Source organism: Ictidomys tridecemlineatus, chromosome 11 (genome assembly GCF_052094955.1).
Source record: "Ictidomys tridecemlineatus isolate mIctTri1 chromosome 11, mIctTri1.hap1, whole genome shotgun sequence".
Taxonomy (NCBI): Eukaryota; Metazoa; Chordata; class Mammalia; order Rodentia; family Sciuridae; genus Ictidomys; species Ictidomys tridecemlineatus.
The window spans coordinates 8,731,975-8,759,835 of NC_135487.1; the positions used below are offsets into that span (position 1 = coordinate 8,731,975).

General features: G+C 48.0%; 1 protein-coding gene across 1 annotated transcript; it reads left to right on the forward strand.

Annotated features, from left to right (window-relative positions):
- Positions 1-27,804, forward strand: Pdpn (podoplanin). The gene is made up of 6 exons (XM_005317481.5): positions 1-277; positions 17,871-18,007; positions 21,099-21,228; positions 24,376-24,414; positions 25,178-25,289; positions 26,097-27,804. The coding sequence occupies exons 1-6, from the start codon at positions 211-213 to the stop codon at positions 26,101-26,103; spliced, it is 492 nt and encodes a 163-aa protein (XP_005317538.2). The 5' UTR covers positions 1-210; the 3' UTR covers positions 26,104-27,804.
- Positions 27,805-27,861: the final 57 nt, after the last annotated feature.

A 27,861-nucleotide genomic window follows, 5' to 3' on the forward strand; every position in this document is an offset into this window, starting at 1 on the left:
CACCCGCTCCCCGCCCTCGTCGTCGGAAAGATAAACGCTGACTCGGCTCCCAAGTTGCCAGCTGCGAAGTTTGCGCTCGGTGCTGCGGCGGCCCGGGAACTCGGCCACCCCCGGCTCGCGCTCCTCCAGGCTGGGCCCAGGCTGCTGCCTCTCCATCTGCCCAGCGCGGACACCTCAGGCGGCCACCAGGAGGACGAGTCTGCGGGGAAGATGTGGACGGCTCCTGTGCTGCTCTTGGTTTTGGGGAGCGCGTGGCTCTGGGTCCCGGCGCAGGGAGGTAAGCGCCAGAGACCGTGGCCGCCAGCAGTTGCTGGTGGGGGACCCGCGAGCGGAGACTTGCTGGAGTCTGAGGTCGCCCGGGGGAGCGCGGGGGTGCGCTTGCACGCGAGTGGGCCCCGCATCCCGGAGGAGGAGAGGAGCCCACGAGCGGCTTAGCTGGGGACGAGTCCCAAAGAAACAGCGGAGTGGGTGTGGCAGGAGGCGCCCCCGGAATCCACAGGCGGCCAGGCTGGGGGCAGAAGGGGCCGCCCAAAGGGTCAGCTCACAAGACATAAGCCCACAGAAGATGGCAGCCAGGGGCTTCTGCCTAGGTTAGAGCCCCTGGGCTTTCCCAGGATCCCAATCAGGAGGGCTGGTCCTGGGAGAGTGTCCCCGCTGCGGTGGCCTAGGTCTCCCCTGTGTGCCAGCACCTTCATGGGTACAGGCTGGAAGAGGCCTCACTTACCTCTTAAGGGAAGGTACTGTGTGTTGGGGGGCGGGAGGGTGGGTTTGAGCAGAGTGGTGAATGGAAGAAGGTTGTTCTGCTTTCTCTTTCTGCTGGGCTGGGACTCAGTCCAGGGCCTGGAGCAAGCTAAGCAAGTGCTCTGCCTCTGAGCTACACCCCAGCCCTGGAGCACTGTTACAAGCATTGAGGTTTAAGTGGGTTTGGGGGCCATATATTGAACGGGCCCAAAATGTCAATGACAGAATTCCCATCTGTGACTCCTTGGACTTTAAGTGGACTCGGTCTGATGACCAGGACACCATCCACACGTTCCCCTCCCTTGTGTCCTCTTCTTGCCCCCTCTTTATCTCTTGCCCCCTTCTTCCTAGTGTGCTGTGTGCTGATCTCCATGAACACCTGTCAGTATTTTACTTCTTTTCTGGGATTTTTGTCTGTTTCCCTGATGGTATATAAGCTCCAGAGGACTCCGATGCATCTAGGTTTGCTCCCCAGGGTCAGGACAATGTCTGATAATAATAGTTGCTCACCAAATATTGGCTGAAGGAACTGTAAGCAAGCTATTGATCTTTGAGGCTGAAGGTTTTCCGTATTGAAGATCTAGGTAGGCGTAGCCCCAGGAGAGTCTTTCTTGGAGAGGGTGTGGTCTCCAGGGTGCCCAGCCTGCATTTCTATAATTCCAGGGCAGACAAGAACCCCTAGACTTAAGGAAATTATACAGAGTGCTCTGTGCCGGGGTGTCCGCTTCAAAGAGACTGAACCACTCTGTTTACAGGGGCCATGAGCTATTCATGGTTGTCCTATCTTTGGAACTTCTCTTTCCACTGGAATATATACAGTTCTTTATTTCGTTTCCGTTTTGGCCAGACAATGTGCACATGACAACATTTTGTACTGAGCAGAACAAGGTGAGGGAGGAACCTACCTGAGCCACACATCCTAGCATCCCAGGAAACACTGGCCTAGGCTTCCTGGTCCTTTGTTTCCCCCAGGGCTAGGGTTAGTTGTAATCATGTCCAGCCAGTTCCTAAACATCAAAAGTACTCCTAGAAGGAGGTGTGCAATCTTGTTTGAAAAAATAGCTAGAAAGTCCACTGATAAAGAATCAAGGCCAGCCCGGGGCTGGGATGCGACGTTGTAGAGCACTTGCCTAATGTGCGTGGGGCCCTGGGTTCCATCCCCAGGACTGGAGAAAAAAAGAAAGAAAGAAGCCCCACTGGGGTGGGCAGCCTGGGGAGGGGCGGGGGTGGCTGTGTGTGGAAGCTGCACTGGGCAGGAGCTGAGGCCCAGCAGGGTTTTTGTCTGGGAATAATGAGTGAGGCGACTTGAATATGGATGACTAACTTCATTCAGCTGAGCTATTGTTGGGGAGCTGGGCTGGGGGCAATTATGGTGATGAATGTTATTATCCTTCTCTTAGGGTCCTGGGCCCGACTGGGTTTCTCCCATCCAGTGCTGTAATCTGGTTCAGTTTTATAATCTGGTCCCGTGTGTCATCTCTTGGGGCGTTCGTGGATTCAAAAGAAGACGGTTGTCCACACATCTGGCGTTCTCCTCAATTGTCCGGCCCCACCCTCACTCTGAACTTTGGTCCAAAACACGTACTTTGGGGCCTGTCCGTTAGACAGTTTGTTTTGTGAAATTCTGCAAGCCGTTGCTTGCTGCCAACCCATGTGCGCTTTTCCGGGACCAACTCACCCAGGATTAATCAAGCAGCGAATGGATTTCCCTGTGATTTCCCCGAACTTCTTGCCAGTTTTGGAGGCCCTGAAATCTTTGTGAGCTGCTAAGGATTTTTGTTGCACTTGAGGTATTTAATAAAAGGTCGGGTCTCTTTGAGACTTCGGGAGGAAGTCCTGTACATAACAGGGGAGTACAAGACTCTAATAGCATCTAATATAGAAAAGCACATGTTTAAAAAATGTGTCCAGACAGGAGAAGGCTAAGTACAGACATGGCCAAGAGGACTCACTCCCTCTCTCCACCGCTGTGAATTATAAAGACCTCCAACCTTAAGGGAGGATGGCTGATCAGCAGGAAGGGTATGGCCTGCCCTTTCATTTCCATCCCCTGTCATGTGCTAGGAATGTCACCAACTACCTCATTTAATCCATTGCAACTCCTGTAAACTGTACATTACCTCAGAATACGCCAGAATTCTGAAATGGGATTCAGAAATGGGTCTGAGGCCAAACCTCAAGCTCTTTTTACAACACTACTCTGCCATTAAAAAAAAAAAAAAAAAAAAAAGTTGAACTTGAAACTAAAAATGAGCCTCACCTTAAGCCTCTTAAGCATGAAAGCAAAAATTTCCTAAGGATGTAATAACTGCACATTGCCTGCCACGCTCTCCCTTTATGAGTGGAATTCTTGAATTCACTCTGCACAGGGGTACATTGCTGGGTGCAGGATTTGAACTCTGCTGCTTTGGGGAGGAGACACTAGCCCAGAGCGTGCTTTGCAGTCTTCCCGGAGTCACAGACCTGCGCTCTGAATTCCACTGGCTTATCTGAATATTTGACATATTTCTGGCTTTGGAGAGCCGGGCAGCCAGGTTACAACTTGTGAAAGTATTGCAGGGGAGTGCCGGGAGGGAGCGGGAACTCCAGGACACCGTGCTGCGCTTGTGAAGCTCACTTAGTGAGTCTGACAGAGGCCCCTTCCTCTCCACGGAAGCCTTGTCATTCCTGCTACCTGCAGCCTTTCAAGGAAACAGACAGCATGAGCCTTTACTTGGAAGAGCATCAGATGGTTAGGGGTGCTGGGGTCCTTCTAAAGCCAAGTGTACAGTTACTGAGATTTATCAGGCTTCTGATGGGTGGGCAGGAGATAAAGCTCCCCTTGATTAGAGTTTTGAACCCTTTCTCTATTGATGTCTTTTTTTTTTTTTCTTTTCATGCTGAGAATGGAACCCAGGGCCTCATGCTTGCTAGGCCAGAGATCTACCACTGAGCTACATCTGCAACCCTTCTACTGATTTTTTTTTTTTTTTTTTATGGTACTGGGGATTGAACTCAGAGGCACTCAACCACTGAGCCACATCCCCAGCCCTATTTTGTATTTTATTTAGAGACAGGGCCTCACTGAGTTGCTTGGAGCCTCGCTGTTGTTGAGGCTGGCTCTGAACTCCCCATCCTCCTGCCTCAGCCTCCAGAGCCTCTGGAGTGTGCGCCACCGGCCTGGCACTTCAACTGATTTCTTGAAGCTTTCTGAGAAAAGAAACTGATTGGCATTTTATCCAGAGGCTATGAGATAGGTGAGGGAACAGCTGCAGTCCTGCCCGGTTCATCCAAGGCAGGAGATGGAAGTAGCTGCTTCTTCTCCAGGTGCCTGAGCCCAGCACCCATCACGCAGCCCGTTCACAGTCAGCCAAGGGATGGTGAGCTTTCTTGAGCTTTGGCAACAAGAGGACAATGGGTTTGTCCTCATTTTCTTTGGCTGAGTGTCTTGCCTCAAGAATGACTCCAAGGGGATGGGTGTGTCCTTGGAGGTGAATCAAGCCCTGTCCACTGGGAGGCATGCAGCCTTGGCCAGCTGGTTGGCTTTGTTGTTTGAGAAGCAGAAAACTGAAATTGTTAAGACGATGAAAATTCGAATGCAGTTTTTCTGTTGTTACTGGTTGTCGTCGTTGTTGTTGGTGGTGGTGGTGGTCATGCAAGTACTCTACCACCAAGCTACACCCCCAGCCTTTTAATACAGCTTTAAAATGAAACAGAACAAAAACCTATGAAAACAATAATCACCTTTCCTAAGGAAGATGTGCTCTCAACCTCTACCCGTGGAGGCTGACCTGCAAGATACCCCAGACAGTAGACAGAGGCCAACCCTGAGCCACCCGGGGCCCAAGTCACCATTGTTATGTTTGAGACATAGGGGAATGCCAGTGACCTGGACGGCAGCGGGTGGCAGGGACGGGAGGCGGGAAGAGCTGTAAACATCACCGAGGACAACAGGGTATTTCCCACAGTTCATCACCAGGCCTCCACCCGGGAGAATAAAACACAGCAACTAGCAGAAAAGCTGTGATCCAGTGAATAGCGTCTCACCCAAAGGACAAGGTTTCCCAGTTTGTCTAGAGTCTAGAAAGGCGAGGGAAAGAAACCAGATTTATGGACATTAAACCAGCTCCACCCAAGGAATTCCTTTATTTAACAAATGTTTGTGGAGAGCTGCTGGGGTATGGGGGGGTGGTCACTGTTACGCCCACTTCCAGCTGGTCTGAAAGATGTCCTCAGTCAAGGTGGTTCGCTGAGAATCCGGAATCTCTTCCCTCAGTCTGGACATGCGTTCCACCCCACAGCCCTGCCCTTTGCTTTTGTCACTCTACAGGTGACCAAACAGCATCTTGGGTTCTCTTTTTCTCTTTTTGTTCTCACAGTGTGCCTTGGGTAGCCAATATGTGCCTGAACGCTAGGAAACTATTTCCCGATCTGTTTTAGCCTGCTTGGCTTCCTGGCCTGTTCTGCTGATGTGAGACAGTTTCACCCCAGCCGGATCGCCCCGTAATAAGGTGAAATGTGAATCTGTACGGCAGAGGGAGCCAGGTTCTGCATGGGAGGGGTTAGCAGCATTAACGATATTTTAGCAGCTAACATTGACCAAGGCTTCAGGTCCCTTATTCCCCCCAATCTGATCTCACCCCCTGCTCTGTTATCCCCACACTTGGTGTCTTCACCTCCTGACTCTGCACCCGACAGGGGCCCCACAAACTAGGTTCAGTCTCAATACGTCTCCTCGTTTGTGCTCCTGTGGCCCACCCCTCCCAGATGCAGACTCCTGCCTCCCCCCAGGCTCTAACCACACCCCAGCTCTAGCCTGCACCATTTCCCTTCCACGAGCCCTGCCTCTTCCAGTTTCTCTGTTTTTGCTCGAGAGGTTTCTTCTGCCAGCACTGCCCTTCCCAAGATCAAGTCCCATCTTCCCCATGAGGCTCTTTCCAGTTCATAGTCCCAGGACTCCCTCGTACTGCACACCCCTGGCAGGGGGTGAGAGTCTGCACCTGGGGTGGCCCAGGCTGCTGCTCCATGTATTCTTTTTATATCCACAACATGCACCTGTCCATTGGTCTCTTTTCTAGCTGCCGCCACATATTCACATTCCCTGTCTTTAATTCTTAAAATTTTTAATTGACACATAATTATACATACTTATGGGGTACAGTGCAGCATGTCAATATGCATGCAATATATAATGATCAGATCAGGATTGCTGCCATATCCATCCCCTGGAGCCTTTGTTATTTGTGTTGGGGACAGTCACATGCACGCTTCTAACATGTACATCCACTCATTGCCAACCCTCCTTATCCTGCAGCACTTGGGATAACTAGGTGTGAATATTCGTTTTCATTTCTCTCAGGTATATATGCAGGAGTGGAATTGCTGGGTCATATCTGGTGACTCTTGATTTACCTTTTTAAGGACCTGTCTGCTGTTTTCCAAAGTGACTGCACCATTTTACATTCCCAGTGACAACGTACAGCTTCCAACTTCTCCCTGTCCTTGCCAACACTTGCTTTCTGCGTATTTGTGTTTAAATAGTAACCTTTCGAATGGGTGGAGTGGTATCTAGTAGTTCTGATTTATCTTTTCCTAACGACAGATGATGTTGAGTATCTTTTCCTTTACTTGTTGGCCATTTGTAGATCTTTGGAGAAAATGTCTGATCAAATACTTTGCCCATTTTTAAGTTGAGTTGTACTTTTATTGTGATTAAAAGCATTTTTTTATTTTAGATACTAGACCCTTACCAAATAGATGAATTGTAGACTTTTTTTCCCATTCTGTGAATTGGGTTATTTTTTCAATTTCTTGATAGTATTCATTGAAGCATAAACTAAATACTTCTTAAAATCTAATTCATCTCATTTCCCTTTGTTGCTCGTACTGTTAGGGTTGTATCTAAAAAGCTGTTGCTTAACCAAGGTTGCAAAGATTTACTCTTGTGTGGTTTTAACCCTGGTATGTAGGTCTTGGGTTCATTTAGTTAATTTTTGTGTGTGCTGTGAAGCAGAGACCCAGCTCCATTTTTTACAGGTGGGTATCCAGTTGTCCCACCACCATCTGTTAAAAAGATGATTCTTTTCCCATTGATCCATATTGCTTTCCTTATGCTAGTACCACATAGTCTTTCATTTTTTAGAATTTATTTTAATTTAAAAAAACTTTCCCTAGTGCTGGGGATCAAATCCAGGGCTTCTACATGCTAGGCAAGCACTCTACAACTGAGCTACATCCTCAGTCCATATATAGATATACGTTGTAGTTGGACACAATGCCTTTATTTTATTTATTTATTCTTATGTGGTGCTGAGGATCAAACCCAGCGCCTCACACATGCTAGGCCAGTGCTCTACAGCTGAGCCACAACCCCAGCTATCCCAGGTCTATTTTTATTATTGTTTTTTGGATACTGAATCTTGGGTCTCACTATGTTGCCCAGGCTAGTCTCAAACTCTTGGGCTCAAGCATTCCTCCTGCCTCTGCCTCCCGAGTAGCTGGGACTCCAGGTGTACACCCCACTGCACCCAGCTAAATACAGTCTTGATGACTGTAGCTTTGAAGTAAGATTTGAAATCATGGAGTGTGAGACCTTTTCCTTTGTTATTTTGTTGTTTTTTTTAAATAATTTTAGTTGTAGATGGCGCAATACCTTTATTTTATTTATTTATGTTTATGTAGTGCTGCAGATCCAACCCAGTGCCTCACACATGCTAGGCAAGTGCTCTACCACTGAGCTCCAGCCCCAGCCCCTTCCCTTGTTCTTTATGAAGATTGTGTTAGTGATCCTTCCTGTTCTATTTTCATTATTTGTGCATATTTCTTGCCCTTAGAAAGGAGAGTGCCTACAGGAGCTCGAGGGCTGGTGGTGGAGTGCTTGCCTCCCATGTAGAGACCCTGGGTTCCATCCCCAGCACCACCAAAAAAACAACAATAAAAACTCTGTTGGGGCCACAGTCAGCTGGTGAGGAAGAAGAGGGAGGAAATGGTGGCCTTTCAGTAGGAAGGACAAGCAGGCAGATGATAGAAACATCACAAAAATCAAGTAGGCTGGACGGGAGGCTAGGAGCCAACTTAGTGGGGAGGGAGCATTTGTGCACTCCGGTTTAGCTGCAGGGATTTTGAGGTTAGAGTGGGACACGCAGTTGGCTCCATCTCGGGAGCACAAGGGGAATTGCCTGCTAAGGGGCATCCGAGGTGAGCCATCAAGTGAAGCCTGGTGTCTGAATTTCCCCTGCGTCAGAACAGAGGGAGAAAGATGGTACGGGAAGGTCCGGAGAGATCCTCCCTGCCAATAACAACTAGTTAAAAAAAAAAGAAAAATCTATGGAGCCGCACTTGAAGCCTTCCAACCAGGCTCAGGATCAAGGCCAAGGGCAACTAGTGGAAACAGCCACATTCTGCAGGGGTGGACGGTGAGGTGGGATCCAAAGGCTTCTCTTCCACTCTTGCAAAACTGCTCTGCTCAGCTGACGGCCAGAGTGAATCAGAGGCTCAGATTCCCGTTCAGTTTCCCAGCAGATGGCAAGTGCTCCCCAGTACCCCACTTCCCTGCCCGGAGGCTGTCCTGGGGCAGCACTTCTAAGACAGGTTCCTGTCATCTGGTGACTCAAGGGCTAGCACTCTGCCCTGGGAGGTGGCCTTTCCTACCTGACTATGCTCCCAGAACCCCCACTGAGTTCCAGAGACCTCATTAGGGAGGTGTGGTTCCAGTTTAAAAAACTGTGAACTCATTTCCTCTTTTACTGGAGAACACTCTGCTCTTAGTCAAGGGTGAAACGTCTTCCCAAGTTGAGTAATCCTGGTTGAGGTCGGAATCGGCAGCCTCTGTGTGAATGCTTGTCTGTGTTGGGGGGTGCACAGAAAGTTGATTCACTTCCGTGAGCCCTGGAGAGTCTAAATATCACCCGTCCATTCATTCTGCCAGCCAGCAGACCCGTGCCAGCGGCTGGACCGAAGCTTATGGCAGAATGGCATGTCACCCTGGCAGCTACAAATGCTGGTCCAGAGACAGCAGTAAATGGCAGAGCCACCCAAATGCTGGTACAGGGGAGAGGCTCTCCTGTGGGAGAGCTCTGAGGGACGGGGATTTTACCTGGGCAGTGAATGGTTTGGATGGGCAGTGAGATCGTTGAAAGATGAACCTGCAGGTGCCCGGAGCAGCTCAGCCTAACGTTTCTGCAGAAGTCACTTCAGAGCAGCCTCAGTCTATTCCAGCTCTTTCTTTAAGGAGTAGAGAGACCCGTGGGTCGGAGGTGAACAAGAGCAACCAGTACCTATGAAGCCGTGTCACAGTAGTCAAGGCATGGGCATTGGGGTCTATGGGTCTGGAAGATCCGGATGTCTAAGCTCTGCTTTGCTGCTTGCTCCATATCTGGGCAGTTCACTTAGTTTTCGTGAAGACCAACGAAGGGCACATGATACCACGTTTTGCACATTCTAAAATTCAACAAAAAGTGGCCATGATCAAAATCTCACCTCATGGTTGTAGAGATTAAGTGCAGAATTTGTGGATGAAACACGGAAGGTCTCAGTTTCTTTCCCCTTCCAAGGGGAGAGAAGATGGATCTAGTGGGGACGCCTGATGTTATGTCTTATGGATCCAAAGTTCTGTCTCTTCTACCTGTCCAGTGACTTAAAATGTGACTCCTTGCTAGTACACGGAAAATACTTTTCCTAATGGTCATGGGCTTCTACTTTTTCTTTCTTTTTAAAAAAATCAATGCTAAGGATCAAACCCAGGACCTCAGATGCTAAGCATATTCTCTACCATCAACTTACAGCCCCAGCTGGTTATTTTATTTTTATTTTGAGGCAGGATCTTGCCAAGTGGCTGAGGCTGGCCTTGGACTTGCTAACCTTCTGCCTCAACCTCCCAAATTGCTGGGATTACAGGTGTGGGCCACTGTGCCCAGTAGCTGTAGAAAACTTTCAAAATTCTGCTTTCAACTTTGGGCGAGTGACCCAGAGGGGTCACCCCTCCCAGAGCCCATTATGCCTGTCTCCTGGCTCCAAACTTAGTGTGCAGGAACCCTTTTGATTCCTCCAGAGGAGCTAGTGGCACTTTTCCAATGCCAGTAGCCGGCAGCCACGTCCCAACTCCTCGTTGGGCTCAGCCTGCAGGGGCTGACAGACCTGTCAGGGTGAGTGGACAGCCACTGCTCATTAGAAATCAAACAGCAAGCGTCACCTCGTCTCGCGGGTGAATGGTCCTGTCTTCAGCTACGCTGTCCCTTTTGTTAGGGGAAGTTATTTACCAACTCTGGAGTGAAGGCCAGTGAACAGTGCAGGGATATTATAATCTAAGGGGTCATTCAAGAGAAATTTCCTTCTTGGCTTATAAACGTACTTACGCAGTCAGCCACCCATCAGACGTCTGCTAAAGGCGACCGTGGCGCCAGCCCCTGGCGGCCTGGGCCGTGTGGGCTGGAGGTAGCCCTGTGAACTTCTGAGAGAAGGTAAAGTGGGTGCATTTCTGTGGGTGCCCGGGGTGGCAGGGCCAAGCCTTCTAGAGGTTTCCTAGATGAATTGGGTAGCGTAGATTCTCCAGGGCCAGACTTTTGATCCAGGAAGCAATTTGCCAGGGTTCAAGGAATGGGTAAGGAGAAGTGACCCATTGGCCATATCAGTGAGGTTGTGCCCACACCCTGCCAGCGACTGGACTGGACTGCCAGGAGTCGAGGGCACACAGCCCTGCGGTGGGGAATGGCTTTCTTTGTGCAGAGGAGTTTTGGAACTTCAAAGGCTATTGGCTCCCTCCATATTCCAAAGAAAGGCTTTCATGAGGTCAGGGGCGGCCAGCCTAGGGGCACAGCCAGCCTAGGGGCACCGGGAAGCTCCGAGGAGGCAGTGTTCTGTTGCCTTCCTCCTGGTGGGGGAACACCAGCTCGCGGTGACCAAGGGAAGGTTAGCCAACAGCTACATAGGGTGCATTTGGAACGCAGATGAAGGGGTCGCACAGAGATTTGGGTGGTCAGGGCTAGAACACCCGGCGGGGTGGGCTCCTCTCTGCCATCTAAGGCGTGTTTATTTTCAGGTTTCTGGGCACAATTTGGAGACCTGATGGGAAAATAAGATTCAAAAGCCCGCATCTATGTAAAAGAAAAGAAGTGGTGTTTTTCCTTTCCAAATACACATTTTGACATCTCTCCAAAAGTGTGACTTTACTGAAAAAAAACAAAGAAAAAAAAAAAAAAAGCAAAGCAAGTGTCTTGGGGCCATGTGGGCTGTGGGTGGCACGGTGCACTCCGGTCCTGGTTTATTAGTTATCAGACAGTTTCTCCTGGAGGCAAGACCAGATTCCTTACATTCCTAGAATGTTTAAATAAAAAAGCATTTAACTTTTCTTGATGGCTGCAAAAGTCTTCCCAAGGCTGCTTGGTCAGCTCTCCTGGTAGGCTGATCCGGGTGTGCATTTTGACCCTGGAGCAGCCCTGGAATGGAGGACCCCGGGCAGTGGGAAGGCCTGCCTTACTCTGCTGACCAACACTGCGGGTTTTCCTGAAGACCCCCAAGAGTGACTCAGCTGGAGGCTGTGAAAACTGCTTGTCCCACCGCCAGAGTCCAAAGCAGAAATGAATAGAAGGAGCTCCTCCCGGCCTGCAGGTGGACTGGGCAGGAACTGTTGGCTTTTGTGATTATCCAGTGCATCACCCAGGAGTAGCTGGCTCTGCGGGGTGGGTGTGCCAACACAGCCCTAAGGGATCCTGAAGTGCATTCTTGGCTCCAGGAATGTGCATAGTTCTGATTGTTGGTGGGTGACGACTGGGAATGCTTCCTGGCCTTTACCTGTCTGGTTCTTTCCTTCTCCGTCACCACTGTCCTGGTGCGAGCACCAGCCACTGTCACCTGGCAGCAGAAATAGTCTAAATGCCCTCACTGCTTCCGCCTGACCCTTCCCAGCACACAGTCCCTTCATGTGGAACCCAGAGTGGCCTTGCTTTCTGGACTCAGGTGAAGTCCTCCCCTACTCAGCCCCTCCTTCCTGGCTTCTTTCCACCCTTTCTTACCCAGTCCTAGCCAGTGCGTGGGACCAGAGACCTGGCCTGAGCACTCTAGTGCTCAGAGTGGTACTCAGCACATAGCAGCTACTCAAGAAATAATTGTAAAATAAATAGAAGTCCCGGGAGCTTGAGATAAGAGAGAGGGGCTTGGCTGTTTTTTGTTTGTTTGTGGTTTATTTTATTTTTCGTGCAGGAATCAAACGCAGGGCTAAGCAGGGACTCTACCATAGAGTGACACCTCGCCCGGTGGGTTCAGGTCTTGATCATTGTTGCCGAGTTCACTTTATAGCCAAGAGAGCCGCAGTCCAAGGAAGGACATTCTTTGGAAGCAAATTCTAGCCTTCTCCTCCTCAAGCATTTAGATCCTCCTGATGTTCCCTAGAAGGGGACACGTTTGAAGAAGTCGAGACGGTGGTCACCAAAGAGGAAGACCGAAGGTCCTAGCAAGATGAGATTTCACCAGGGGAGTGGGGCCCGGGGGACAGTGCTGCTTCTGACCAGTGGGACTGTGACTGAGGGGAGGACCAAGGTGAGGGTGGGGAGAAGAGAAGGAGGGTGGGGCCTAGGGAGCAGGCTGTTGAGAGCTGCCGGAAGCCCATGTCAGGGAGGCGAGGCTGCCTTTGGTCCTGTGTTGGACCCATGATGCACTTGGCTTTGTGTCACCCATGAATCAGACAAACTCAGCAAAGCACTTCACTTGTGACCTGGCAAAAAAAAAAAAAAAAAAAAAAAAAAAAAACTGTCCTGACAACATGTTAAAGCGTAAAGGCAGACTGGGCACGGTTGCAGTAGGGGCCTGGCAAAGGGAAGGAGCCCGCTGACTCCGAATCCAAGGACAAGCCACCAGCCGAGAGAGTGAGGAGTCTGTGGATAAAAACTTCAAAGAGACCTCCAAGGCGGGATTGTGGCCCAGGTGGCCTGACAAGGCTCTGACCAAAACCGGCCCGGGGCTTAGGCATCAAAGGTGTCGGATGCCATCCTTGCCCAGGTGCCCAGTGTGGGACTTGGAGGGATTTGTGTTAAAGCTGGACTCGGCGGGTGGGCTCAGGAGCCATGGGGGGGGGGGCTTCGTGAGAAGAGGACTCACAGGAGCCTGACAGAAGGTGGTCAAGAAGTCCCCTCCGGCCTCATGTCCCCGTCAGTGAAGGGGGCAGTGATGCCCCTCACCCCACCCTCGGGCTGTTATGGAAAGGCCAGCAGGAAGAGGACCCGAAACCCTGCAGTGGCCAACAGAAGTGAGGGGGTGGCCAGGTGTTGTGTCTTCCAGCATGGGACACCTGCGTGCACCTCTGTGTGAGGAGCCCCCGCCCCCTCTCGTCCTGGGCACCCACTCCGCTGGGAGCTACCAGCTGATGGAGGAAGGGCGGGGAGCTTGTGGAAGGGAGCACAGATTTAGGAATCCGTTTGTCAAGGCAGCCAGACGAGCCAGTGTGGGGGCGGGAGGAGTGGGCAGTGGCCAGGCCATTGGAGCTGGCCCTCGTGCTGGGCAGTGTCTCCTGTGACTATGACACAGACACTGGAAGAAGCTCGTCTCAGTGAGAGCTGGGTGTCTGGAAGCCATGAGTTAAAAAAAATTGTCAGAATAACTCTCACCTTTTGCCAGGGAGTCAGATTACAGTGAAGTGCCACCGAAGGACAGGGACACACTCAGATCACTGTTAGGCGATTTTGTTGTGATGCGACTGTCACCGAGGACACTGACATGAACTTGGGTGGAAGAGGTCAATCACTTGACATGGTCTTTGGATGCCATCAGGAGAAGTGGCCCGTGGTGGCCTTGAAGCAGTAGGGGTACACACTAAGATGTGACCTAAAGCATACTAGACACCCAGACCTGCCATGTGGCTGCTTATTGTCATGAGCAAGGATTACGTGCATCAGACACTTGAGTGTGCTAGTTACACTTTTATCCAACTGGCAGTGCAGTAGGTTTGCACACACCAGAATGTGTGGTGCTATGACATTGTGACAACCGTAATGTCACTAGGTGATAGAATTTTCCATCTGGGCATGGTGGTACGCGTCTATAATCCCAGCGACTCAGGAAGCTGAAGCAGGAGGATTGCAAGTTTCAGGCCAGCCTCAGTAACTTAGCAAGGCCCTAGAACTTAGTGAGACCCTGTCTCAAAACGAAAATAAAAAGGGCTTAGTGGTTAAACACCCGAGTGCTAGATCCTCAGTACAAATAAATAACTAAAAAGAAAAAAATGTCCAGCTTCATTTTAATCTTATGGGACATGGTTGTGTTGTCACTGACCGAAACGTCATTCTGTGACTCTGGAACCTGTGTTCCCATCTTACACGAGACTGCAAAATAAACACAAGAAAAATGGAGATACGCAATGTAAGAACAAAACCTTGGGGAAAGCACAGGTGGACATTTACGTACTCTAGAGGAAGCATTTGAGAGCATGGCTTCAAAGGGAGAAAATAAACAGATAAAAAAATAAGATGATGATGAGTACCAACAGAGCTTGCCATTTGCAAAAGAGGCAAATGCCAACCAGTGAAAAGGCAGTCTGTGGCGTCTAGTCCAAAGAGTGTATTCTTAAGGTCTGATTAGCAGTAGCTGCTACAAAAAAGATGAATAATATCATAAAAGAAAAAAGGCCACAAAGAAGACATTCTCAAAGGGTAATAACCAGATAGCTAGAGACAGTCATCACCATAAACCAAAGGGAGGCAAATAAAACCAAAGGATTAACCATGATTAAGAATTTGGGAGTATTATAATTCCAGCACTATCCTGACAATGTTGTATCTAAATTCTAAAATGTAATTTAAGAAATGCTATGTGTAAACTTGAATCATCTCTATAGAGATGTTGGACCTTTTTTTTTTTTTTTTTTGCTACTGGGGACTAAACCCTGGGGTACTTAACCACTGAGCCACATCCTCAGCCCTTTTGAATTTTTATTTTTAATTTAGATACAGGGTCTCACTGAGTTATTTAGGGCCTTGCTAAGTTGCTGAGGCTGATTTTGAATTCTTGATCCTCCTGCCTCAGCTTCCCAAGCTCCTGGGATTACAGGCATGCTCTACTACACCTGGTGAGATGTTGGACTTTACTACAAAGATAAAAATCATTCACAATTAGCACTTAGATACAAATGAACCCTTTCAGTTCTTTATTTTCAAAATGAAGAACCTTAAGTTGAGTTGTCCAGTCTCCTTAGTCGTATAAATCATGGCCCCGGTTTTTAAAGAATAACAACAGAAAATTGTCCAGGTAATAAAAGGCTCCTGCCCGATTTGGAAACTTCCACTGATTCCCCATGCTGGCCGAGGTTGGGTGTGGCAAGAAGAGGTTTGAAGGTACCTAGGAGGGTGCAAGGCTCTAGAACTCTCTGTGCACCTGGCTGTGGGTATCACCTGTGTGAACAGTGGTGTGTGAGTATGTGCATGTGCCCTTGTGCTTGTGAGCTGGCATATGTGTCTTAGAAGGACACAGGAGCAAGGAGACATCAATACGTGGCTTCAGGAGGACAGGGGGACAGGACGTCAAACGCTGGCTGGAAACTCCGCAGCAGGCCTAGAGCAACTCTTCACCCAGGAAAGCCTTTGGCCAAAATAATAAGAGGAACGATTGAGAACTCTTGTAAAGATCAACTTTCCCATGGTGCAGAAAAAAAGCAGAGGCCATGGGACAAAGGACCTGCTTCTGAATCCTGACTGTCATTCATAAAACATCCTTTGTCCATTCAGAGCGATTTGGGTGTTTGGCTCTGAGGGCCAGGGCTAGCAAAGAACAAGAGGGAATTTTTATCAAGTTACGCTTTCATTGAACTGAGCTCTCTATGAAAGAATTCAAATCAAATTCGTTCAGTACTCTGTTTTTTTTTTAATTTAAGCAAGAATTGTTTTGTTTTAAGTTACAGTTGCCACGTAGCAAGTGATTTTGCTGAACAGATCCAAAAGACATTTTTTTAAGTGGATGATTTATTAACTCTGTTCAAAACAGAGGAGGGAAGAAAACAGGATGCTTAGTTTTTTAATAAGGACACTTGCCTGGCAAAAGAATATTCCCGTTGAGCTTAATAAATTCAGTAAATATTTGCCCACTCTACAGACTCATAAATCCTGCGGGACCCACTCTTACCATCCCCCCAGCCCAGTAAATGACCAGCAGAAGAGGCGACCCATTTGCACGCCCTGAGTTATTCAATTCGGAGCCTTTTCCCCATTCCTAAGATAGAGAAATGAATGCATGTGCTTAAGTCCACCCAAAGCCATTGATCCGCAGCTGGATGAGGACTTGAGATGCAGACGGGAGGCTCAGGAAGCGAGCGGGTTTCCTTTGGGGGCCTCCTCCCTCCAGGCATCTGCAGAGAACTTATGATCAAATATTTATTAGCTGTGCTTCTGGCTGGGTTGTCTAAACAGAGGGAAAATAAGGCTCCGTAGGCAAGGAATGGATTGCTAATTTGAGCACTGCCTAGCTACAGATGAACATCTGCTCTTTAATTACACAAAGAGGTCTCCAAGCACCCTTCCTCCTGCTCCCGGGATGCACGTGCTTGCTTATTTTGCAACTGTATTTAGTCATGGAATTTCTAGAACCCCTCCAGTCTGGAGAGGAAACCCATGGCCTGTGAGTCAGATTTTTAACTCATGAAAAGGATTATCTGGTGAGTTCAGAGATGATGCTTGGGCACAGTCATGACTAGTTCTGGATCATTGCAACAGAGGTGGAAGAGGACACTGCTATGTTCTATTCTCTCCTGTCTGAGCTCATTTTCTGTTGCTATAATAAAATACCTGACACTAGGGAGTTTATAAAGACTAGACATGCTGGGCATGGTGGCACATGCCTGTAATCCCAGAAGCTCAGGAGGCTGAGGCCGGAGGATCACGAGTTCAAAGCCAGCCTCAGCAAGAGCGAGGTGCTAAGTGACTCGGTGAGCCCTGTCTCTAAATAAAATACAAAATAGGGCTGGGGATGTGACTCAGTGGTTGAGTGCCCCTGAAGTCAATCCCTAGTCCCACCCCCTTCAAAAAAAAAGAATAAACATTTATTTGGCTTACGGTTCTGGCTGGGTAGTGCAAGAGCATCTGGTAGGGGCCATCTTGCGACATTATAACATGGAGAAGGGTATCACATGATAAGACAGCTACTGGGACAGTTCAGCTCTCTCTTCCTCTTCTCCTTTAGCCACCAATCCCATCCTAAGGGGCCTACTCTGATCATCTCATCTAATGACCTCTTAAAGGCCACAAATTTCAAATGCCACCAACATATGAATTTGGGGATTAGTTTTCCAATACGTGAAGCCTGGAGGGATGTGATTGAACCAAAGCGCTCCCCACTGTGGGATTCACCCTGTTCTCCACCAGCGCCTCACTCCACTGGAAACCCCTCTCCCTGTCACCTCCCAGTCATTCATCCCCTTTTTGGCACAGAAAAGGCAGAGTGGGGCAGTGAGCCCTAATTTGCTTATTTATTGGCACTAAGAGTTGTATCGGTGTCTCGATGCCCTTGAATAGCTTACAGCCCTCGGCAAGCAGTGAAGAAACAAGTTGAACTGGGTCTATTAGGTCTGTACTAGAGTCCATGGTCCTCGTCATCCAAGTGCACAGCAGTCTCAAAACTAAATGGAGAGAGGACTTTATCTATTTATCTATTTGTTTACTTAAGTACTCTCCCACTGAGCTCCATTCCAGCCCCGATTTTTAAAGACAGAGACCCTGATTTTGGACATTGTGATTCAGTAGGTTTGCATGGATCCTGGAATTAGGCAGGTTTAGAGATGTTTCCAGGTGCTTCTGTTAAGAATCTTTTCCAGGTCTAAATGATATTCTACTCATCTGAATGCATTGACTCATCATAGGAATCGGCGCCAGGAAGAGCCTGCTTCCTTTGGGAAAGGTGTTCACACCTGTGTACAACCCATCTCGGTGGCATCCGGGGAAAGGGCTGGCTGCTTCATCTCTTTCTGTTTCCATGAGTGGAGACAACCAGGCCACTGTGTGTGCCCCAGGTCCTGCAAGGACAATAGTTTGGTTCCTGGCACTGTGATAGGCCAGAAAAAGACCAAAATTAAATAAAAGCCCCAAAAGAAATGGGAAGCAAAATCATCTGGCTGCAGCTGGCTGGTCAGGTCGGCCCACACTGTTTCTGTCTTAAACCCTAACTCCATTTGTCTTCAGCCATCACAGGCCAGCTAGAAGATGACCTTGTGACCCCAGGTGCAAAAGACGACTCAGCTACTCCAGCTATAGAAGACAACATCGTGACCACAGGTACCACTGAACAGTTCTCTGCGTCTTCTGGCCCAACGGCTCTGGTGAGTACCATGGGAAGAGACGAATCTGCTCCTCTCTTGGAAGAAGGATAGAATGTGTATTGTATGTAAAATCAACAGAAGCCACCTTGCCAAGGGATCGTGAGTGGCATGATTCCAATTCCGTCCAGTGGGGAGGTGGTATACTGACAGGTGACTTGAGAGGACTAGCCCAGGGGTCAGACTCAGAAAGAGCCAGACTCAGAAAGAGCCAGGTTTTAAAACTTCTCCTGCGTTACAGCACAGTTTCAATACAGTCAACTGTCTTCTCGCACCTTGTGGCAATGTCACTGATACAAGTTCCCCAGTATGCAATCTCCATTTCCTGCCTCGCTGTGTAGACCAGTAATGAGCATGAACTGGAATCAGACCACGCTGGTATAACCCACGTGGATTCCGTGTGGACACACATACTACCCTAATGAACTGTCACTGACACATATCTCAGGCACCTGCCCTAGACAAGAGGCCAGGCACAGGGAGGAGGCCGTGAGACACACTGTCAATCATCTAGGAGTTGAAGATTGATTGGTTAACAAGACGGAGGCTCCTGCCTACCTGACCTTTGCTTTGCCTTTGGCCTTTCTGACCTTTGAACACCAAGCTTGTTCTAGCTTCTTCGGCTTCTCTTTCCTCCTCCTGCAACACTCCCTCATCCTCCCTGGCTGACTTTCTCATGACTCAAGTTCTGAGTTATCTCAAAGAGATTTTATCTAAAGCATCCCACCCCCCCTCCAGCTGCAGGGTCAGCAAGTTACCCACCAGACGTGTCCCACTGACTATTCCTATCAATAAAGTTTTATTGGAACACAGAAATGACTGGGTGAGAAGGATTTGGTGGCATTCACACTGTAAGAGCAGAGCTGAGCGGTTTGGGCTTGCAAGGCTGAGAACATGCACCATTTTGGTCTTTAGAGAAAAAGTTTGCCAAATACTAGTCCAGTCCAGGCTATGTGTTCTTCAAAGCCCTTAAAGTTACTTAAAATGATCTTTTGTATTTGTTTACATATTAAGTCTTCACACCCGGCGACCCAGCCCCAGACTGCTAGTGGGGAATTTTTGTTACTCATTATATCCCAAGGGTTTGGAAATATGCTGGACCCACAGTAGTTTCTGGTAAAAAGCACAGAAGATAAAATTCACCATCATAACTATGTGAAGTGTACAGTTCTGCAGTTCTAAGTATATTTACATGGCTAAAGCAGAACTTTTTTTGCCTTATGAGTCTGAAGCTCTGTGCCCTCTCAGCAGCAGCTCCTCATCCTTCCCTTCTCTAAGCCCCTGGTGCCTGTTAGCACCTTATCTATTTTCTGTCTCTGATTTCGACTTCTCTGGATAGCTCACAAGGGAACCTCACAGTGTTTGTCTTCTGGGGACTGGTTTATTTCACTTAGCAAAGTCTCCTTAAGGTTCTTCAGTGTTGCTTCATGTGTCAGGAATTCCTCCCTTTTTAAGGCTGAGTGTCCGTGTGTGCGCGCACCACATTTGGCCACCTGGCTCTCTGCTGGTGGATGGCTGGCCTGCTTCCGCGTTTGCCAATAGTGCTTCCTAGCAGCACTGTTTCCCGAGGGTGTGCAGATCTCTCTTGAACACCCTGCTTGGAATTCTTTTAGGTATTCAAGAACCACTTTCAGATAGTGCTGCTATCTGAAAGCAGATAGCTCTAGATTTACTGTTTTGAGGAGCTGCCATACTGCTCTCCACAGCAGTTCTCCCACTTTAGTGCGCAAGGATACATACATTCGTAGCAGCCCTTCTAACAGAAGCGAGCGCAAACCTAGCTCATCACAGTTTTGATCTGCCTTTCTCCCATGAGTGATGCTGAGCATGGATTCTTAAGCCTGTGAGCCATTTGTATAGCATCCTTAGAGAAACCTCTACTGCAGACCTTTGCCCGAGTTTTGGGGTTCTTTTTGTTGTTCCGTTGTAGTTCTTTATACTCCTTATCAGATAAATGATTTGCCAATATTTTCTCCCATGTAGGTGGGTGGCCTTTCCCCCCCGTGGCTGGTGCCCATGGGTGCACACGCCATTTTAAGTTTGATGTGATTCTATTTGTCCAGTTTTGGTTTTGTTGCCTATGCTCACTAGTTTGTCAACTGCTACATTGACAAGGACTTTGGAGTCAGCAGAACCACTTCTTTGGAATCTTCAAAGTGCTAAGTGTCTTTTTCTATGCTGATGAGTTGACCAATAGCTGCCAGCCCCTGGGTAGCTTCTGGAGTGGGGCTGGTCCGCAGAAAGACCGAGGTGGGATTAAAAGGACTCTCAGCTTCACCCCAACCTCCAGGGAAGGGAGAGGGCTGAAGGTGAAATTGGTCACCATTGGCCAATGATGGAATCGATCATGCCTAGGCAACAAAGTCTCTGTGTGGCTTCAGAAGGATGAGGTCCAGGGAGCCTCTAGAGAGCCGAGTTCCTGGAGGCCCCTGGAGAGCGGTGCCCAGAGAGGGCCCGGAAGCTCTGCCCCCTCCTGTGTTCTCTGGCCTGTGAATCTCTTCATGGGCATCCTCTGTGATACTCTCTGTAGTAAACCATTAACCCAGCACTACTCAAGTCCTGCCCTGTCGTTTCCAGGGTGACACGGGTTTGGGCATATTGTCAAATCATTCTAAGCTTTGTTCGTACAATAGGACTAATAGTAGGATCCATTTCCCAAGGTCGTGTGTGGAGTAAGTGAGAAACCACTTAAAGCGCCGGGGGGCCATGTAAGCTCCCAGCAATGGCTAGTGGTCACTCTCACTAGGGGAGGGAGGAGGTGAAGGATGATTCAGGTGTGTGCCCAAAACAGGTTACAGGGAAAAAGTGCTACTCGGGTTTATGGGAAAGCAAGTATTAAAGCTTTGTGGTCTGGTGGGTTTTGGAAGAAATTAGCCACCAGCAAGTCAGCATGTCGAACATTTGGAATCCGTTCTTGGAGGAGACCTGGTTTTATTCCTGTTCCCACCCTTCTTGTTTTGGTTTCTTGGATCCACTTTGAATTTGTGCCGTCGTGTCTTGTGTATATCTATGCCACCTTAAACCCTTTTCTGTTGTATGCACTTTACAACATTAGGCTTTATTTTCTATTTTGCCTCATTTGCATGTCTAATAGGCGCCAACAAACGCAGAGAGTAGAACAGATGTTCCCATTGAGGATCTGCCCACCCAAGAAGGCTCAGTCCACACCCACGTGGAAAGCCATAGCACCACAGTCCCTGATGTAGCAACGAGCCGCTCCAAAGGTAAGGAGACCCGTCACCCCAAGATCTGCTTTTACCCACACCTTCCAAAAGTCCATGAACAAATGTAATAACAGGGGATATGTTTATAATGCAAGAGTGGGCACCATGATGCGCTCCTGTAATCCCAGCTACAGGGAGGCTGAGTCAGGAGGATTGCAAGTTTGAGGCCAGCTCAGCAACTTAGCAAGACCCTGTCTCAAAATAAAAAATAAAAAGAGCTAGGGGTGTAGCTCAGTGGAAAATACCCCTGGGTTCAATTCCCAGGACCTAAAAAATAAAATAAAATAAAAATTCAAAAAGAAGAAGAAAGAAAGAAAGTGAATTCTGAACCAAGCTTTGTGAGGTGGGTTCAGAATTCAATTTATGAGTTGCTAAATCAAATTTGAGCTACCAGGTTGCTGGAAATCTATCTCTACCTTGAATGTCAGCTAGTGATATGGCCCCTGCCAGGGCGAGTTAAGCAGCTCCTGACCCTGCACCAAGAACTTCATGCTATCAACGGCATGAAACTCGGCCAGCCTAAGTAAATCTTGATAGATTCTACACTAACACTGACCATCTCACATGAAGTTCATGTCTGCATATGTGGAGCAAGGATCTTCTACACCAGACGGATCAGGATCTGGGGTTGTATTTGTGATTCGTGGTTAGCACACTGCAAATGGAGAAGCTTTGGAGGGGGCTTTGGGGTCATTACCATTATCCTGAGAATTAGACCTTTGCTGGTGAGCATGAGAGAAGGTCATGCTCAGCAATGGATGGGTTCATTCCTACTTCCAGAGATTTCTTAAAAGAAATCCAGCTATTTGAGATTTTTTTAAAAAATGTATCTTATTTTGTAGCAGGAGAGAAAAAGAGCATATCTTCAAGTAACTCCAAGGAGTGCTTGCTAACTGGAGAAGTTTTATGTAAATTGTTTCATCTAATTAGATTTTATGTTTCTGTCTTTTAAGATGAAAAGCCAGTGTAAAGACCATGCTTGAAGCAGTGGTTCCCCCAAACTAATTTTCCAAACCAACTACACATTTAAACAACCAGAAAGTCAGTCTGTATGTGTGTGAGTGTGTGTGTGTGTGTGTGTGTGTGTGTGTGTGTGTGTGTGTGTAATGCTGGCATTGAACCCAGGGCCTTGTGAGTACTAGACAAATGCTCTACCATGGAGCTATATCCCCATCAGCAATGCACATTTTTGTATTTTTTTCTTTGAGTTGTGGTCTCTAAGGCTAGCCTTGAACTCAAAATCCTCTTGTGTCAACATCTCCAGTAACTGGGACCACAGGCATACACCACTGCCCCCAACTATATTATCCTTCAATAAACACTTCTGAGTCAGATGCCAACCTGGTTTTTAAACTCTATAGCACATCTGAGGACTTAAAAATATGCTTTTATATTGTACTCCCATGTTCATCCACAACAGCTAAAATAAGGAAGCAACCCAAGTGTCCATGGACCAATGAGTGGATAAATAAAAATAGTATAAATGTGCAACAGAATATTATTCAGCCTTAAAAGGGAAGGAGATTTCTGTTACATACTCAATCCCACGTTGAGCCTCATTATCCTGAGATATTTCCCATAAGAGGTAAAAACTGTCATTCTGAGAACTGGATTTTAAGAGGTGATTTTATTAGGGCAGCAGATGGCCCGTTTTCCCAGGGAGTGCCCAAGTACGATGACGTTCCCATGCATGACACCTGCTCGTGATCACGGACAGCATCATTGGGAGGGACTGGGGAATGCAGAACTAAAAGCTCTCAATTAGCAGAATCTTGCATCAGCTTTATCTTCAGTAAAGCATTTCCTAACCCAGAGTGCCTTCAATGATGATAACCGTGTGTTTTGAGCCTAGAATCAGTAGCCACCAGGCTAGGACGTGATAAGCAAAGACTGAGCTATCCCTGCTGCAGCTGGCTACCCAGGATGACAGTTTGATTCCATTACCCTCTGCTCTGGGAGGCTCAAACCCAACAGTCTCCTTCCCATTATCTGAGGGTAGAATGCTCAACATACACTCTGCATAAGTGTCCCAGAGCCATGGGATCAGCTCACGAAGGGAGACCTGGGTCTGGGGAACTACCCTGGGGCCATCTTGAAAAGGTCTCTTATTTTGAGGAGACTCTTGATACAAAGTGGGTGGATTATTTCAAAGCCAACCAACTGGTGAAAGTAAGCATCTTTTAGATGATGGTTTGGCTAGTGCGTTGGGAAAAACCAACCCTAAATTCAAACTCAAGACTCTCCTCCTCCCGACACAGATCACCTCTGACAGCAAATGCAAACCCCTCCCCACGCCAACAGAACCAACCCATTCTGCCCATGGACGTCAGCTGGGCATCCTCTAATCCAATTTAGTTCTGACATGATCTACCTGAAGATAGCCTCAGATCCCATAGGTTGAGGGCTCAGTCCTTTAAGACTGCTCCCAGCAACACTTTAGGGGCCAATTGTAAGTTACAGACTCAGTGTACAATGGAAAAACAAAGGAAAACACTTTTGTTTTAAATTAGGAACTCTATCTGGAAGAGACTCACAATGGAGAATATTCATATTGTAAGTTCTAGAGTAGATCTGACTGCTGATAGAAATCTAACGTAACTCAGTGGCCTGAACAGGTGAAACTCGGCTAGGCATGCTGCTGCCTTGTGAAATCTGGATTTGGCAACCCAAGCAGGGAATAGATGGCATGAGAGGAATCACAGCCCTGTCACCTCTTCCCAGATTAGAGTATTACTCTCCAAGTGAGCAATAGCCCTGGGCACAGTCTGTAAGTTTTCCATGATCTCAATATTGGACTAAGTATCCACAGCTGTGGATTCTTTCGCCACCGTAGTCTCTGAAACTTATTGACCATTTATTTCATATCTCTGTGGCTTAGTGTCCTTGACTCTGCTTTCTCAATTGGATGAGAAAACAAGTCTTGTATACAGAGATGCTGTGAACCCATAGATGTGAAGAAGCATTCGTGATTTTGATAATGATAGGCACCAAGACCGTTTCATGTCTGCGCTTGCTTAAAACCCATCCGATTTATCTAAGAAATTATCCTCTTTGCATGTTTTGTTACATTGTATATCTTTTGACAATTGTAAAATTATAGTTATTAAATCCTAATAATTCTATATCACTACATCTTTCCCTTTACAGAGAAAGTAGCTGAAGAGACAGAAACAACAGTCGAGAAAGGTAGGCAAGACCACAGGTTCAGAATATTCCTGTGGGCGTGGAAGACAGTTTCTTTAAACCTGATTTTTTTTGATGAGTTGCATGTTTTTCCTGGATTATATTCAACAAGAGCAGAAGAGAAAAGCTTCTGAGAATAGTTTTTTTTTTTTTTTTTTTAAAGCAAGTACAGAGAATTCCCTTTACTTGAAAAGAAGTAGGACTGGGGCTGCAGCGCCTTGGTAGAACATTAGTGTGCACCTTGGTAGAACAATCCCCCTGCCGCTATGACCCATAACCCATGACTTCCATCCTCACCTAGCACTGTAAAAAAAAAAAAAAAAAAAAAAAGGAGAGGGAAGAAAAGGGGGAGAAAAAGAAAAGAAGTGAACGACTCACTTAAAGATGCTGCGGGAATGATATTCTACTCCAATTTGGTGTCACTAGGAATCAAAGTAGAAGCCAGTTGACAAGCCGTGTAAAAACACCACCCATCAGGTGAGGTCCATCTGTTATGCACAATAGTTCCTGAGACCCCCCAAAAGTCTTTTCATTTAAGAAGAGATTCGAGTAGAGAGAGCAGGGCTGGAGCGTGGCTCAGGGTCCGTGCCTGGCTAGTTTGGGTAAGCCCTGGGTTCCTTCTCTAGCACTGAACAGGAAAGAGCCCAACACTTCTCCACTCATATTTACTGTGCAGAGCAGGACAGTGGCCTTGTTATGTGTGACGTGTGGTGCCACAGGTGTATTTCTTACCTGGGGCTTATGCTTTTCTTCCCCTCCTGTGCAGATGGCTTGGCCACGGTGACCCTGGTGGGAATCATCGTCGGGGTCTTACTGGCCATCGGTTTCATCGGATGGATCGTCTTTGTGGTTGTGCGGAAAATGTCGGGAGGGTACTCGTAAGTACTCACGCCCCCGTGGTGGGTGGATGGGCGCCGTCGAGTTCAGGACTCAAACCTGCCAACTAATAGCAACCTCTTGGTGAAGGTCATGTTCAAAAGCCCGTCACCTCCTCAAGGACTGTCTGAAATTTCCGCAGAAGAGCAAATATCTACTTAGGCCAGATATGACGCTTACTTTGACTTCTGCTGAGATCTGACAAAATTTGGGTCCTTGTCTTAATTTTCCAACTAATTGAACTTGAGAAGAAAAAAAAAATTCAAACCAAGTTTTAACTTGAGACCTAATCCCCCTGCCACCAGCCATCTGGGGAAGGTGGTTTCTGAAGAATCAGCTGTCACAGAGCCAAAGCTCCCATTGTGACGTGGAATCCCACTGGTGACAGGGTCTTTTTTACTTAGATCCCTCCTTTCCCTCCTGTTCTTCAAGCCTCCACACACGACCATCACATACCCTCAGGCAGATGATCCATGACGGGAAGGCCTTCTTGCTCCTAAAGAAACTTCCCTAAGAATTCAAGATATTCAAGTTCCTGGCGGAAGGAAAACCTTTTCTTACTTCTTGTTGGGGAGATGGGAAAGGGGGAGGGGGAAGGGGAGGGGGCGGTGTACAGCTGGGGGTTGGGAACTGAGGCCGGCCATGCAGCTAGAGCTGTAGCAAGTTTGGAAACGCCTGGAGGTTGACTCTGGCCGTGTGAGGACTAGGTATGGAGGAGGAAGGAGCGGGGAGGCGAGAAGGTTCCACAGGGGAGAGACTTAGAGAACCAGGTGCCAGTAAAAGAAGCAATTCCCCCTCTGTTTTCACAGACCCTGATGAGCTGAAGGATCCTGCCTCCTGCCGTTCCATCAAAGTGTTGAAGAAGAGCCTCTGACTCCCCCCATTCCCAATCCCGAGCTCACGGGAGAAGATGACCCATGGAATGCTGGCCCACCCGGGTCAAAATCCATGGCGATCCCTCCACTTGCCAAAAGGAAGCACAAGAAGGATGATTCACAAGACGTGGCTCCTCTAAGCATTTACCTTTTGAAAAACATTTTAAATACAAGCTTTATACAGGATCATTTGAAAGGACAAAATGCGCAGAAAAGGGAACACACAACTAGGTGACCTGATCTGTAACTGAGACAGTATCACCCAGTGGGTGCTGGAGGTGTCTCGTCGTTCTCTGTTGTGGTTAAAATGCAAAGGAATCTGGGAGTGTTTATGTCCGCTGAGTCCTTAGGTCCAGCGCTCCGCCGGTAAGTGGCACCGGCATTTTGCAGTTGCTGATCTGTTGAAATGTGCACATTGCCCACCAGCGCGGCCTGGTTTTGACAGGCTCATGGGGTATGAATAATCAAGCAGAGAGTCCAAACTTGGATAAGATGTGATCAAGCAACTGCCCTTAGAAGGTCCAGATGAACATTTCAAAGCCATCACTTTAGATTACCAGCAGGAAGTCTGTATTTGGTACTGGGCTTCTCATAAGCTCCCCACGCCTCTTCCAAGCCAAACCACGATGCCGTGGTTTGGCCCCACCCGCCCCTCCGCTTCCCTCAGACACGGGGAACCGGAGTCCAGGGCAGCCTTCCCTCTTCCCTAGGACCAAACCCTCCAGATTGGCTGCTTTGTTCTGAGCATGGAGATCTCAGCCCCAGATGTGGAGGAAACGGCTAAGTGCTCCATGGTGCCAGAGGCTCAACCATTCTAGAAACCAAGAACCAAGCCTGGTCCCCAAGCAGAAAGAAGCCCTGGGTGTGCCTCTGACATGGGAAGTAAAACCCTCCAGTTTTTTAACATTTGCTTTCTGCCTCCAAGGAAAGATGGGAAGAGCAAGACATGATCTTGTACAATACCGATTTTTTTCTTTTTTTTAAAGAACATCTGGATTTAAAGATCTGAAGCTATTCGGTTTTTATGACACAGCCACACCTTTCAAGAGGGTCATGTTGAAAGGATCAAAATAAAGGAATACCATCATGCTCACTGCTTCTCTTCTCAAAAATACACTGAATTCTTTTGCCTACACCAGAGGTTTTTATTCTGACCAGATGCTCTTTCACGATTGGGGTTGTGCAATCCCGATGTCCTATAAGCTTGGGAGAGTTCATAAAACAGGAAAAAGTAAACAGTCGGTTGGAAGCACAGCCCATTCCGCCCAGTTTTTGCAGTCCTGTGTGGATGTTATTTTAAACAGTGCATCCGTGTGCTCCCCAAGCCAGCTGGCCCACGGGGTTCTGCACTTGAACATCAGCTGACTGAGAGGGGGAGTCGAGGGGAGCCTTCAGAGTTTACATGGCTTTCGGTTTCAGCATTCAGATTCCTGAACAGGGGTTAGGAATAATGCCTGTTTCTTCTCTCCTGTTCTTTCTTTCTCCCCGTGCCTCCCTGGCTGTGAAAAATAACAGTCCTTCCCAGTCACACACTGGACCCCATGCCTGCTGGGCCAGGGCTGGGGGTTTCTTGGTCACACCTGTGTGGGTGTTCCATGCAGTGTAGACACATCTTCAAATAAAATGGATGATTGTGGACATCCACATGAGTCAGACCTGTGTTTGGAAATCTCAGGGTCACCCTTGGGAATCTCTCTCC

Coding starts and splice junctions, on each gene's coding strand:
- Pdpn (XM_005317481.5), top strand. CDS start 211: ATGTGGACGGCTCCTGTGCTGCTCTTGGTTTTGGGGAGCGCGTGGCTC. Junction 278..17,870: donor CTGGGTCCCGGCGCAGGGAG/GTAAGCGCCAGA, acceptor ATTTGTCTTCAG/CCATCACAGGCCAGCTAGAA. Junction 21,229..24,375: donor AGCAACGAGCCGCTCCAAAG/GTAAGGAGACCC, acceptor TTCCCTTTACAG/AGAAAGTAGCTGAAGAGACA.